Source organism: Acomys minous (assembly GCF_964271855.1).
Source record: "Acomys minous genome assembly, chromosome: 1".
NCBI lineage: Eukaryota > Metazoa > Chordata > Mammalia > Rodentia > Muridae > Acomys > Acomys minous.
Genome location: NC_140483.1, coordinates 151,791,031 through 151,806,472, shown reverse-complemented (window position 1 = coordinate 151,806,472; position 15,442 = coordinate 151,791,031). Strand labels below are relative to the sequence as shown.

Genomic DNA, 15,442 nt, shown 5'->3' with positions numbered 1-15,442 from the left:
GCTTCTGCCCTTTTGTAACATACCAGCTCCTAACACTGCAGCAGTTGGTTTGGTTGTTTTAAGTTGTTTTTCCCCCAAGACAGGGTTTCTCTGTGTAGACTTGGCTGTCCTGGACTTGCTTTGTAGACCAAGGTGGCCTCGAACTCACAGGAGATCCGCCTGCCTTTGCCTCCCGCATGCTGGGATTACAGGCGTGCGCCACCGTGCCTGGCTCTGTTCAGCTCTTCTGAAGCATCGTAGGTCAATAGTTGAGTTCTTGGAGAGTTGGTGAATTCAAAACATCCAGTAGATGTGTAAGGTACCCATACAGTACCATTCTTACAATCCTGACTCTCCGTGTTAACTCTCCTCTGATATGTTCTGTGTCTAATAAAAAGACAGATCGAACAGATGCCAGTTTATAAAACAGCACAGTACACAGCAATACAGCTGGTGGTGGGCGTCCAGCCTCCCCACTCAAAATGCAAAGAAATCTTAAGTGAGGGTGCTGGCTGCAGCTTTGTGACCTAACCGGGCTCCATTCCTGCAGGATAGTTCGGCTATATGCAAATATGCTCGGCTGCTGTAATTCTGTTCTCAGATGTTTGTCAGAGGGGGAATATAGAACGGGCTAATAGCAAAGTAGACTGAAAATTAAAATAAATTATAATAATTAAATTACTGAGCCGTTGAAAATCATCGGTGTGGAGAATATCTTACAATATGGGAAACAGACACCGTTTGATAATGAGGATGGAACAGGCTTCAGAATTGCAGCAGTGTTTCCCAGAGAACTGGCTGTGAGATGCCGACATCTTTTGCTTTACATTAACTTAAGAGATGTTTGGCTGGTCAGAAGAAAAGAGGTGTGTGATGCGTCATAGGCCTTGTCTTGTTAAGAGATTTGTAGAACACAGAGTTAGAGAAATTTGATACTGAAATATCTTTCTGAGGAATATTGTGTTCTTTTTGTTGCTGTGTCAAATGCTCAAGAGAAACCATTGAAAGGAGGATGGATTTGTTTGAGCTCATGGTTTCAGTTGCCTGGCTCCATGGCTTGTAGACCTATGGTGAGGCAGGGCATGTGAAGCAGAGATGCTCTGCTCACAGCAGCCGGGAAGCAGAAAGGAGATCCCACAATAGACAGCCTCCTTTTTGCCTTCCATTCCATCCTGGTCCTGTGGGGGTGGTGGCACCTATACTCAGTGTCGCTCTATCCCCAAGGTAGTCATCCCTGCAAAGAGCATCCCATATTCAGAGGTTCCCTTATCTAATCTAAGTGTCTCTCGGCCCAGTTGACATTCAAGACTAACTCTCACAAATACCTGTTGTTTTAAGATACATTATTTCTATTGACTGTAACATGAGAAATACCAGCATGTACCTTGGTCTCATTTTTTGATGTTAAGAAAGTAATATTGGAGCCAGGCAGTAGTGGCGCACGCCTTTAATCCCAGCACTCGGGAGGCAGAGGCAGGCTCATCTCTGGTCTACAGAGTGAGTTCTAGGACAGCCAAGGCTACACAGAAGAAACAAACAAACAAACAAAAAAGAAAGAAAGAAGTAACAGTGGGGCTAGAGAAATGGCTCAGTGGATAAGAGCACTTGCTGCTCTTCTAGAAGATTCAGTTTGATACCCAGCACATCTACGTTAAGGATCAGAACTGTCTGTCACTCTAGTTCCAGGGGACCCTGGACCCTCTTCCAGTTTCTGTGGACACCAGACAGGCATGGTGCCCAAACACACATCCAGGCTGTATATATGTGCATTGTCTATGTTTACATATATACTTATGTATTTTACATGAAGGCAAATAATAAGCTTGGGAAAATATGTGGAAAGACCACTTTAGAGTTGTAAAATGACTAGTGGTTGTTGTTGGTTTTCCTTAATACCAGTCTGAATTTCCCAAATTTGCGGTAATACCCCCTTCCAACATTGAGAAGGGGGAGAAAGGTTTACATTTCTGGAGAGTTAATAAGAAGCCCTTGTGCGAAGGCCTTGGTGACAACTGTGAAACTGTGGAAACAGCTGTGTAGAAATGAGAAGGGGGGTGTGGCCAGCTCCTGCAGATCCGAGCCCGGCTTCTTACTTTCCATCTTGGGCCAAGCAATCAACCCCCAGCTGCCACTTACAAAATCCTACTAGGACCTCCAGTTCAGTGAAAAAACCGCGTCAGCTACTCTATCAGCGTATCCTGTCTGTGCATAGAAGGCGTTATTTTAATCCCCAGTGGTAAATGTATGTGCAGAGAAATGTCTCTTTAAATAAAGTTCCTGTACCCGGATCAGTGAGTGGCTGTGGGAGTGTATTCCCGAAATGATGAATGAAGTATTCTTGCTCTTAAGCAATAGGTGTGTTTCATTCCATTGTACTGGGGGGAAATGTAGTTTAGACTAATTCAGGTGAGCCGGACTTTCCCTCTATCCCCCACACCTGTCAAGGAGTTGTCATAAAAATTAGGTTTTAGTTACCTGAATCCATTGTCTGTGACTCAGCCCCTGCCTGACTTCCTTCCCCTGCAGATCCCCAAGTTCGATTATAGATAAGAATTTAGTTGTTTTGTTCTACCAAGATGGAGTTTGTAGCTGAGGTTTTCTTTTGCAGTGTAACACAGAGTCTCTTCACAATGTTAAGGTTGGGAGAGTCTTGTATGAGGACCATTGCCATTAAGATATCCTCTCAGGGATTTGGGGATTTTTTTTAAAAATAGCAACGGGGTTTTGGTTGTTGTTGTTTTAATTTCTTTATTTGTCTAATAGCAACTTTACAGAAAGAAGCCAGGCTTAGCCGTCACATTTGCAAAGCTGCCTCAGAATTTGGATAAAAACCGATACAAAGATGTGTTGCCTTGTGAGTATCCAGCCCGATGCCTCCTTCCCCCTACATGAGATAATGCTTCCCTTTTAAAACAGATTGCCTGGGATTCTGGACTGGTTTCTAGTGTCTGTAAACACCACTGTCTTTATTGCTGCCGTCTCATACTCAGAACGGTGGGGGAATAGTGTTTATGCTAATGAGGCAAGAGCTACAGACTGGGGCTGGGAACTGAACCCTTGTTTACTTGGGAATGATAAAAATAGCATTCAGAATAACGGTACATTTTTCTCTCTCCCACAGATGACACCACCCGGGTATTATTGCAGGGAAATGAAGATTATATTAATGCGAGTTATGTGAATGTAAGCCGGGGGTAAAAAAAAAAAAAAAAGAAAGAACACATTTTAATTCTAGTAATGAGAGTGGGGACAGCATGAGGGACTTTTTTCCATGACAAAGCATGCTCACATTTGCCCCATAATTCCAGTACAGTGGCTTTGTGAGAAAGTGAGTGGTCTCACTGTACAGAGGTACAAAGTCAGGTTGACTGAATACCTTGAAAAGCCGCAAAACTTTGAAAGATGGATGCAGGCACATTCTAATTCTACCATCCACCTGCCAATGGACTGGGCTATTGTCATTTTGATATTTATATCTACCGGTGGTGTGTTTGTAACTTTCTGTGTTTTGCCCACATGTGTTGAGAATCCCTCTGCCTACAAGTAAGAGAAACAGACTTCCTCCATATATATAACCCAAAAGAGAAAAAGAAAAGAAAAGGAACACACTCATTACGGGCAACTTAGCCAAACTTAGATTTCTCCATTTAAAGCCAGGGTCAGCTAACTTTAGTAGACCACATTGAAAACTACTCTTAGCTAGCCAGGTGGCAGAACTGATCCTTGGGCCATCACCTGCTGAACCGTGACTTTGCAGAACTGCCCCTGTAAAAATTAGTCTTGTCAGCAGCCCCACTACTCCAGTCACATTATTGTCAAATCTGGAAGTGGCTTTTTTGCTGCACTTTTTCTCCTCCTCCTCCTCCTCCTCCTCCTCCTCCTCCTCGTCCTCCTCCTCCTCCTCTTCCTTCTCTTCCTCCTTCTCCTCCTCCTCCTTTTCCTCCTCCTCCTCCTCCTTTTCGAGAGTGGACTGGTCTTTTTCTGGTATGACTCAGCTAGCTATCAGGAAAGTGTGAGATGGAGACTCCCGCTGACGCGTCAGCTGACCGTCTGTCTGTAATGCCTTTCCACTCCCACAATAGATGGAGATTCCCGCTGTCAACCTTGTGAACAAGTACATCGCCACTCAGGGACCGCTGCCGCACACCTGTGCACAGTTCTGGCAAATCGTCTGGGATCAGAAGCTTTCTCTGGTTGTCATGCTGACAACTCTAACGGAGCGAGGGAGGGTAAGTGGCTTGGTTTCCAGTGCCAGTGTGTACAGACTGTGCTGTGTGCGACATGAGTCTCAAGGGCTGGAAAGGGCATCCTGGTGACCTGCAAGTCTCCAAATTCCCAGCACTCCCGTGGCAGCTCACACCCATCTGTTACCCCAGTTCCAGGGGATCTGACACCCTCTCCTGAACTCCGTGGACACTATCACATACCTGGTACACAGACACGTAAGCAGGCCAAACACTCATACACATAAGATAAATAGATCTAAAAATAAGTTTTTAAAGGACAAACTGGAACTGGGTGCGGTGGCGCACGCCTTTGATCCCAGCACTAGGGAGGCAGAGGCAGGTGGATCTCTGTGAGTTTGAAGCCAGCCTGGTCTACAAAGCAAGTTCAGGGCAGTCAGGGCTACACAGAGAAAGCCTGTCTCAAAGAAAGAGAGAAGCTTGCAAGTAGTACTTACACACACAAATCCCTGCCCCAGAACTCCTGTGTTGCCTGTGGTTCTGCCTACCTGGGATCAGGGTGTCACCTCACTACAATAAGATTGTAGTCTGCAGAGGCAATTGTCACTTCCCTCTGCTGTGTGTGCCCTTGACTCTTGGCATCATTATCCAGTGCGAGGCTGGACTGGGCTGAAATCATAGGTCCTCCTAAGTAAGTGGTTAGCCTGTCTGACCTGGGCTTCCCTGAATGTGCAGTGCCCACCACACCGGGGATTGGGGAAGACTGAACAGTGCATGTGAAGAGCTCAGAGGACTACATGCTCCCACAGTCTCCCCAGCACCACCATCATCATGTGCACTTAGCTCCTTCAGCTGCCTCACTTCTGAACTACCGTAGTCTTGACTCGGAGCTTCTTGTCACTCACAGATTGGTCAGAATCTCTTCTTACCCATGAATTAGAACTTAGAGGTGTGAAGTCCCCAAGGACACACTTTGAGGCAACTCTGTTCTTCCGTCTTGCCTACCCCGTCACTGTGAGAGAGACTGTCTGCACCTCAAGCCTCAATCCTGTCTGGTTTTGTTTTAATATGAGACGGAGTTGCTCGACCCTTTTTTGAACTCAGAGCTTCCTAAGCTAGCTCAAAATGCTGCGCCCTCTGTTTTCCTAAAGTACCTCCATCTGTATGGTTGTGTGGCATAGTGGGTCAGAAGGCAGACCCACAGCCAGACAGGATCGGTTCCTGCTGTCACTTCCTACCTGGGTAGGAAAGTATCACCCATTCCGTGGGGCTGTGGGGGAACTGAGCTAGCTGCTACAGGAAGCCTCTCCGAGGAGTGCTTGGTACATGGTGATATTTTTGTTACTGTTATTTTTGTGGGCTTTGTTTTGTTTTGGGGGCAGTGGATTTTACTCTGTGTACCAAGCTGGTGGCATTCCTCCTGCCTTAGCCCCCCCCCCTTCGGCTAGGAGGAAACATACGTGACATCACACCCACGTGATCACCATTAGTGCTATACACATGTTAACCCCAGTAACAATAACATTAATTTGTATTTACCTTAATGACTATTACCAGAATTGCACTAGATATCAGGGAAGTGGTGGTGGCAGCAATACTCGCCTTTAATCCCAGCACTCAGGGAGGCAGAGGCAGGCAGATCTCTGTGAGTTCAAGGCCAGCCTGGTCTACACAGTGAGTTCCAGGACAGCCAAGACTACACAAAGAAACACTGTCTCAAAGAAATGAAATAAATAAATAGAAACCAGAATTGTACTATATTTGTTTTATATTTATATTTTATTATGTATGTATGTATTTATTTATTTATTTACTTATTCGTTTATTGTTTTGTTTTGTTTTCAAGATAGGATTTCTCTGTGTATCCTTGGCTGTCCTGGATTCACTTTGTAGACCAGGCTGGCCTTGAACTCACAGCGATCTGCTTGCCTCTGCCTCCCGAGTGCTGGGATTAAAGGCATGCGCCACTACTCTTGGCTTATTTTCTTAATTTTTTTAAACATTTATTTACTATGTATACAATGTATACACACAATATATCTGTGTGTATAACTGCACACCAAAAGAGGGCACCAGATCTCATTATAGATGATTGTGAGACACCATGTGGTTGCTGAGAATTGAACTCAAGACCTTTGGAAGAACAAACAGTTCTCTTAACGTCTGAGCCATCTCTCCAGCCCCTCTCAGTGTTTCTTAAGTATAAACCTAGTATTATTAGCCAAAGGAAGGATTGTGCATAAACAATTTCAAAAAGCGTAACAATTTAGATGTAATGTGAATAAATTAATAAAATATATTTTAAAATTTTTTTTCAAAAAGTGACAAGCAGAGTCAAGCATGGTGACAACACCTGTAATCCAGCACTCAAGGGGCAGAAGTCCAAGGGTCAGGGTTCAAGGACACACACCCTGCTACATAATGAGTTCAGGCCAACACTGGTCTCAAAGCAAACAAACAAAACAAATATAAACCACTGATATTAGCTTCCAAATATTCTCTCCCAAGCCCTGCGCCTGAGGCCAGCAACATTCTCTACTAGGTATTGTGAAAATAAAACTAAAATATTAGGGATGGAATGTTCAAGTGGCCCTTGACCCAGGCGCAGGCTTTCTTGGTGGCACAGTGAGTCACTAGACTCCCACAAAAAAGAATCTTCCTCCATCCTTGGCCTGGCAGCCTCCAGTTCTGGTATGATATTGATAGCCGATATTCTGCACACTGTCTGCCTTTATTTGGCCTTCTATTCGAGTGCTTTGGGTGCCCAGGACTTCATGTTTCCTCCAGACCAGTTTATGGAGCTGGCACTCTGCTGGCTGCTGAGGTCTTTGAGTTCCTGATGCAGTTCCTCAGAGCTGACACCTGACTCCTCCCCTGCGACTCAGCGCGGACACTGGGTGGCTGATGGCACACTTCTTGCTGTTTGACAGTTCACTCTTCCCTTTCCAGCAAGACAGTCATTCTTCTCCTCAGAACAGAGGAACAGAGTAGGCCCTGAAGGAATGGCAGGTGACAGACGGTCTGCCCTGGTGGCAGCCCCTCCTTCCCTTGATATGCTTGTTCTGTCTCAGGGTGGGGGGGGGGGGGGGGGGGGGAGGCTTCCTATGATCCGAGGAACCTCCCTGTCATCCATCCACTCTTCCAGGGCCTGTCCTCCGGCTCCAAGCTGCTGCCGCCCTCCCTTGTCATGCTAGGTCTCCTTGTGACCCAGCATGTTTCTTTGTCTGCCAGCCTTTTCTTGTTAGTGTAACTCACAGCCCTGCTTCCCATGTATTCAAGTCTCCCATGAGGCCCAGCATCTCTGGCGCTGCCAGCTTACTCTGTCGTTTGTCAAGTTAGAAACCTGTTCTTTCAAAATCCCAAGGTGCCTGCTTCCCTCTCCCGTTACAGATTGTCTGCGCTCTTTGTCCACGAATCCCAGTCCACCCCCACTTAGTCCCAATCAGTCATTCCAGGGGGGGGACTTCCCAGGACATCCTGCTGCTGTCCCTTTGTTGCGCCTGTAGGAAAGTGGGTCTTTCGGCAGGCATGCACTAGAGTCCCATGTCCTTCCTGTGCTGCGCTGACTGTGTGGCATCTCTGTGCTCAGGGAAGCTCCCTGCTGAGTCTCCTGTCACCTGAGCACACAGAAGCCTGCAGGGTCACTGACCTCTGTCCTTATTGTAGATGCTTGGGATTTCTTCTTAGGGGGACCACTTTTCAGCTCGGGAAATTGGTCTCTCATATGGTTCTTTCCTTGTTGGGGAAGCTGTAGTTTATATCTACTTATGACTAGTGTGGCCAATCTTCCTTCGTAGCACACCAGTCCCTTACAGCACAGGTTTTGAACAGGGCTGTAAGGCTCCACTTCCCACGTCACCACACAGCACAGTGCCTAGCTTTTGGGTGGTCCTGAGCATAGAGAGTGAATTTCTAATGGCTAGACCCCAGGGTCCCTTTGTCGCACTGGATTTGCTCTGAGTAGCAGTAAAGCCCGTGACTGCCTTGAGGCTGACAAGAAGAGGTTTGGGGTGGCACAGGCCTCTTGCACATGGAGGTTACATGGCTCCCACCATATAGAACTTACTTCTGAGTCTGGTTAAGTCTCCTGGTGCCCTCGGGTGGTCTCAACAAAGCTAAGACTGACCTTCCCATCTCCTGCTGGAAGGTTCAACCCTGAGCCCAACTGCTTACCTTCTGGTGGGACACAAACACCTAGAGTCATTATGTTAGGTGATCCGAAAGCCACCAGCCAGCCCCTTGTGTGTACACACATATGCAGCCCATCTCCATGAGCCTACCGTCTGAGCCAGAGGCTCACGTCTTAATCCTTAATCCTTAAGCCAGCCCTCGGGAGCAGGTCTCTGCTCTCCTCTTTACTTCATCCTTACATGAGTCCCTCCCACCCACCCATGTACCTATTGCCCCGTCTGTCCCCAGAACCTTCCTATGTCTCCCCCACAGCAGAGACAGTAGCTCCTGGCCCAGAGTTTCTATAGGCTAGTCCATCTATCCTAGCTTCAGCTGGACCCACACTTGCCAGATGGTCTGGGTCAGCATTTCCTGCCTGTGCCCTATAGAGGCTCATAGACTCACACAATATGCATGCCCCAGACCAACTTGAACCCTTTGTTCAGCCTTGCTGAGTGGTCTGTTGTTCCCTAGCTACCCAGGTGACATTTATATTCAGCCTCCTTTTCCTTTAGCCTGAATGACCTGTCCTTGCCTCGTCCATCATAGGCTGAGCTCCCTGCCTGACCTGCCTGTCCTTTCTCCTTGCATTACTTTGACTGGATTGGAGAGCACCCAGAGGATAATGCCATCGTAGCACCTCTGACTCATCAGACCCTCCCCAGGGATGCTTGTTGACCAACTAAGTTAGCAAGAAATCAAGTGCTGATGATACAGCCTTCTTAATTGGGCCCACGGCTCTCCCACAACTCCATCTGGCCCGACTTCCTGAGACAGCACTCTGCCAGGAGCTCAGCCTTCAGCATGTTCCTCTGGTCCCCTAAAGCACTTCCTCTCCAGAGCCATTTCAGTGTCAACCTTTCCTTCCCCAGTCCTCTTCTCAGAGTTACTGGATGGCTAGAAAAGAGAAGTCTCATCAGCCTGTAACGGACTCCTTGTGGAGACAGTGTTCTGAGTCCTTCTGGAAGCATCTGCCAGTAGCCTCTGGCCCACCAGCCAGCTGCAGTGGCCATTTTCCTTCCGCAACCCGATTCCCTGTGGTGGCAGACTTCCTCTCATGTCATCACAGCATTGCTGATGTGCACTTACTCTTCCCATCAGAGGGCATAGTTCCTGTGACCTGACAGGGTGTGAGTCTTCTGAGCCTTAGGTAATTCACGGCCAGATAGTGACCGTCCCTACCTCAGGGAGTGGTCTTGGGGTCAAAATATGACACGTGCATAAAAGCACCCCTAAGCTTAACAGATAACTATTCGGAAGACTTGGGGCATCTGCACCCCTCCCCCAGCAGGCATGAGAAACAACCCTTCCCCCAACTCAGACACACATTAGGTTCTAGAGGACATTGGCAGGATGGAGAGGCAGACAGGACCTTCACAGATGACTCTGGTTCTTGTGCTGCACCCCCAGGGCGTCCAGATTCAGACTGACCTAAAGTGAGTCCAGCTCCCGGCAGATTCCTTATGAGTAGAGACACTGGGGGAGCACAGGCCTGTGTAACTGTGCCTTGCACAGAGGGATCGCTCTGGATAGTATCTTCCCCAGCTATCGAAGGTAGGGCCTGTGGGTGCTCAGGGAAGTTTTCTCCTTCTGTACCGATGAGATAGATGCAGGTTCAGATGGACAGACAAGCAAGCGTACTGTCTGCCTGGCTGCTCTTCCTCTAGTCAAGCTGATAGGAGCCCTCTGAATCTTGGGGAGTCTGAGAGTGACCCCTCACCAGGATTGGGGTCCCATCTAAACTGTTTCCATGAGCCTTTGACTCCAGCACCCACAGCACACTTTAATTTCAGATATTCACTGTGACATTTGAACAGAAGGCTAGGAAAGCTGTTTCCCGGTAATTCCATGCATGTGTTGGTTATATCACCTTTCTGTTATAAACAAATGTCATTTTTACTTATATGGGGACCAGTCTAGATTTGAGGGAATTTTTTTTCTTTCTTTCTTTAAGCTACATGTGAAGGTACACACTTACAGTGCAAGCTACTCAAGTGGCTGAGGCAAGAAGGTAGCCTGAGCCAGCTAGGCCAACACAGAGAAAGCTGTAACAACTACAATCATAATAAATGTTATTGTCAAATGAGTCAAAATTTGGCAGAGTGACCGTGGACAGCTTAGACTTGGCACTTGGTGTGAAAGCCAGAAGTGGGAGCTATGGTGGCTTACGGAAGAGGCTGCAGGGTTCGGAAGGGGAAATAGAACATGGGAAGGTGGTAAAATTAGAAAGGCTCAGCCGCCATATTGGGAGACACAGTGACATACCACAGGGTGAGTGCTAGACTTTGTCACAGCAGCTCAGTGGCCATGGCAGGTCACTTAGAACACAGGGCTCTGGGTTCCACCTTAGCTGTGTGGGAAGTCTTGGCTTCATTGAGAATTTCCTTTTTTTTTTTTTTAAGGTTTTGTTGTTGTTGTTGTTTTTAATTGTTTTAATTTTATTATAGATATATATATATGAATGTTTTGCTTGTATGTGTGGCTGTTTACTAGTGTGTGCCTGGAGGCCAGGAGAAGGGATCGGATCCCTGGGGCTAGAATTACGGATGGTTGTGAGCTGCCATGTAGATGGTAGGAATTGAACCCAAGGCCTCCTCTGAAGGAACAACCAGTTCTCTTAACCTTTGGCCCATCTCCATTGTATTTTTACAATTTTTTTTTTTTAGTGTGTGTGTGTATGTGTGTATGTTTGTACTCAACATGTTAGAGCATGCACATGGAAATAAGCATGTACAGGAGTCAGCTTACTCCTTCCACCATGGATGTGGGGGACTGAGCAAGTGCGTTTACCCACTGGGCCGTTCACCACCCTCAGAGAGGCAAGTACAGCCTCTGTGTTCCCAGACCCTATTTTCTATAAAGGCATTTGAGCGTGTAGGAGGCACTGTTCACCTGAAAAAGCATAGTTGTCTGAGCTTGCCAGTTGTTTAAATCAGGACTTTTGAGGATCCTGACCAACCTCATTAAGTTGCTGCAGCTCCCGTAACAATGGTATTGATGACTACCATTGCCCTCACCGACAAGTGCCCCCATGCTGCACCCTCTCCATCCTCTGTCAGTGCGTGAAACCCTGAGATTCAAGAGAAGTCAAGTGGCCAGTGAGTGGAGAGGGAAATCCTTCCAGTAGAGACCTGTCTGACACCCAGATGAGCCCTTAACTGTGGCGTCCTGAGGCTCCTGTCTGAGAGATAGGGTGGAAGCTGAGGCTGAACTGGAAGGGGCTGATAAGAGCAGAAACCCAAGGAACCTGGCTCAGCTTGGACAGAGTGTAGGCAGCACCTAAACCCAGACCCTATTGCTCTCCCAGTGAGAAAGCCACAGAAGGTAAGTGGACTCCCTTTTTCAGATCATGGGCACAAGGGGGTCTCATCTGAGTTTCTCCCCTCCTGTCACTTCTCTTTGAATAGGTGTGATCAGATGCCATGCATGTAACTACCTCTGGTTATGCCCTACAGAAGAGCCTGACTTGTATTCTCTGGTTTCTTCCAGACCAAATGTCACCAGTACTGGCCGGATCCCCCTGACGTCATGGACCATGGCGTCTTCCACATCCAGTGTCAGGCAGAAGACTGCACCATTGCTTATGTGTCCCGAGAAATGCTAGTTACAAACACTGAGGTGAGCACAGATCTGGGGGGGGGGGGCATGGTGGAGTGGCAGGTGGTAGTCCCTGTGGGGTCTCGTGCTCCTCAGCTCTGCTGCAGTGACAGCAAAGTCTTCCTGGAAGAGAGCCAGTGCCGCATGTGGCTAGCTCCATCATTCACAATAGCCAAGAGGGAGAGGCAGCCGTGAGACCTGCCCATCAAGACTGTGTGGATAAGCGAAATAGGCATAGCTACATAATATAGTATTCGTCAACCTCAAAGAAGGAGGGAGGGCTGTGGATGAGTCTGAAAGACATTGTACTAAATGAACGAGGCCAGTCAGAAGAAAAAAAAATACTAAGGTGATGTTTATCTGACTACTAGGCACCGAGAGGAGAGTGGCGTTTTCCCTGATTAGAAGAAGGGGGTAGAGGTAATGCAGAGCTGTATTCTAATGGCTACAGACTTCATATTTGTGTGATTAAAAATGAAAGTTCTGTGAGAAGATAGCAATGCTAGGTACCCAGCATTGTAACTATACTTAATGCCAGCAAGCCTGCCTCTCAAATTAGTTAAAATGGCAAACTTCATTTTATGTGTATGTGTATTGAGGTAGAGGTCAGCAGTAGAAGGTGTGTTTAGCCACATGATAGTAGGCCCCTTGACTGTCGTGAGCAAGCGTAGGTTTGATCCACCCTGCACCAGACAGATGTATGCACCTGTATACAGAGGCAGTGTGGGCGTTGAGGGCAAAAGAGGGCAAGAAGACAGTGTCAGCCGGGCAGTGGTGGTGCACGCCTTTAGTCCCAGCACTCAGGAGGCAGAGGCAGGTGGATCTCTGTGAATTCGAGGCCAGCTTGGTCTACAAAGCAAATCCAGGATAGTCAAGTCTACACAGAGAAACCCTGTCTCAAAAAAACAAAAAACAAAAAGGCAAAAGAAGGCAGTGTCTTGGGGTCAAGAGTGCTGTTTTGGGAGGGTAAGAGTTTGACAAGAGTTGACAGAAACCATAGCAGGGCTAGGGGCAGAGGGACAAGAGGACACTGAGGACAAGGCCACCATGGCTGGTACCCAAGGAAGGGCTCATTGCCTTGCTGACTCACCAAGGCCACCACATCCTCCACAGACCGGGGAAGAGCACTCAGTGACCCATCTCCAGTATGTGGCATGGCCTGACCACGGTGTCCCTGATGACTCCTCAGACTTCTTGGAGTTTGTGAAATACGTGAGGTCCCTGAGGGTAGACGGTGAGCCTGCCCTCGTTCACTGCAGGTACTGTGCTTTACTGCATTCTGTTTTTAATGGTTCTACCCCTTGAGAAAGGCCAAAAGGAATGGGCAGGCACCAAACCCACCCTATCCCACAGAGTCACGTGCTCCTGTAAAACCGCCTATTCCGTAACCTAACGAAATCATCAGCATGTAAGCACAGCTGGCTGCTAAAAAGGAAAAACCCCCACCACACCTCCCTGTCCTGAAGTTTCTGACCTTGACAGCAGGCATGACTCAGAGACGGGGTGGAATTTGTACTCCCTGGACGGGTTTCTTGCTAAGTCTCAGCCTTAGGACCTATGCGGATGGGTTTGGTTTGGGTTTTGTTTTTTGCTTTTGAGGAGCCTACGATCACACCTGAAGGTGTGCTTTCTATTCGTGAACCCAACGTCCAGGCCTTGATTAGAGGTTCAACTCTGCCTTACAGAAATGATGCCCAGCCGTATCCTGAGTCTTTGCTTCTCTCTCCTCCCTAGTGCTGGAATAGGTAGAACAGGTGTGTTGGTCACTATGGAAACAGCCATGTGCTTAATTGAGAGGAACCTGCCCATTTACCCACTGGATATTGTCCGGAAAATGAGAGACCAGCGTGCCATGATGGTGCAGACATCAGTAAGTAGAAACTCAGTAATAAAAAATGGTAGCAATGAAAAAAAAAAGGTAGAGGTTGGCTAGGTATAGTGGTGCACGGCTTTATTCCCTCCTCACCCCCCTCACACACACCCCCAACCCCGCACAAGAGACAGAGGCAGGTAGATCTCTGAGTTGGAGGCCAGCTTGGTCTATATAAAACATTCCAGGCTAGTCAGGGCTACATACTGAGACCTGGTCTAAACAGCCACAACAAAAAAGGCAGAGAGCCACATCTCCTGAGCCCCTTCACGGCAGCATCCATAAGCCAGGGACCCTGTAAAGACAATGAAGTTGAAGGGAACTGAGTCAGGTGCCCAGCATCACACAGCTTGTCAGAGGCACAGTGACCAGAAAGTCCAGGCCCGCTCCAAGTAAGCATGCATTCTGCTTACCTCTGGAGTATCACTCGGGTTCCTCCAGCCATGGGGTGTCTCCTACTGTCTCATGCCATGGTGCTTGATATGCCTCAGGAGGAAATACCTGCTTGTCATTTGGAGCTTCAAGAAGAGCAGGGTAGGGGTTGGAGAGATGGCTCAGTGGTTAAGAACACTGACTACTCTTCCAGAGGTCCTGAGTTCAATTCCCAGCAACCACATGGTGGCTCACAACCATCTGTAAAGAGTCTGGATCCTTCTTCTAGTATGCATGAAGACATAACACTCATATACATAAAATAAATAAATCTTAAAAAAAAAAAGAAGAAGAAGAGGGTATGGTTGGCCTCCTCACATGCTGACAACCTTTGGGTAACTCCTGAGCCCCTCTACAGGCCTCAGTTTCCCCACCTTACAGATAGGAGCTGTCCTTCCTTTGATCATTCGCTCAGCAGAGAGATGTCTAAATAGAAGACCCCCAAGCTCAGGTTGAGTAGAACTGGATTCATTTGTAATCTCAGTCATGACTGGCAAAGTCCCACGAGTATCAAAGAGTGTTCTAGAAGAAAATTTAAGGAGGAGTTGACAAAGATAGAGAAGGAGCCTCCTGGCAAAACCTCCAGGGTTTTTGGAGGGGTGCAGGAGTGAGAGAGGTTGGCAAAGCAAGGAGCAGGACCTCTGTGTTCTAAGGAGCTCTGAACAGTCCCAGGCTGGTAGGCAGAGCTTGCAGATTGCCCTAATGCAGCGTGAGCCCTTAGTTGTACCTGGGAAAGATAGTTGAGAAAAACAACGCAGACCTTAGAGATAACTTAGTAGGTTAGGACGCTTGTTACCAGTCTGAGTTGGATCTCCAGAAGGACAAGCTGTCCTGCCACCACCACACAAATAACTAAGGAAAAGAAAAAGCAACCCGCCTCGTTAAGGCCATTGTCTGCCCTGTCTTGCAGTATGGAAGACTAAATGCATGCTGGTTTAAAAAAAAAAAATCAGAACCCAGGCAGACAGTGTGGTGCATGCCTTTAATCCCAGCACTCAGGAGGCAGAGGCAGGTGGATCATTGTGAGTTCGAGGCCAGCCTAGTCTACAAAAGCCAGTCCAGGACAGCCAGGACTACACAGAGAAAACCCTGTCTCAAAAAACCTAAAATTAAAAATAAATAAAAATCAGAACCACCCCTCCCCCAGCCAGACCTGGTGATACAAGACTAATCCCAGCTAGTCTAAAGGTTGAGGCAGGAGGATTGCAGT

The 15,442-nt window shown here is 47.6% G+C and overlaps 1 protein-coding gene across 6 annotated transcripts in view; it reads left to right on the top strand.

Annotated features, from left to right (window-relative positions):
* The window catches only part of PTPN3 (protein tyrosine phosphatase non-receptor type 3), a 154,321-nt gene that overhangs the window by 133,928 nt on the left and 4,951 nt on the right, over nucleotides 1-15,442 (top strand). For all 6 annotated transcript variants that reach the window (XM_084776069.1, XM_084776072.1, XM_084776070.1 and 3 more), the window contains 6 exons: nucleotides 2,743-2,833; nucleotides 3,101-3,162; nucleotides 4,062-4,208; nucleotides 11,823-11,951; nucleotides 13,044-13,189; nucleotides 13,665-13,800. In XM_084776069.1, the coding sequence (XP_084632195.1) occupies nucleotides 2,743-2,833; nucleotides 3,101-3,162; nucleotides 4,062-4,208; nucleotides 11,823-11,951; nucleotides 13,044-13,189; nucleotides 13,665-13,800 (711 nt within the window). The remainder of the gene's footprint in view (nucleotides 1-2,742; nucleotides 2,834-3,100; nucleotides 3,163-4,061; nucleotides 4,209-11,822; nucleotides 11,952-13,043; nucleotides 13,190-13,664; nucleotides 13,801-15,442) is intronic.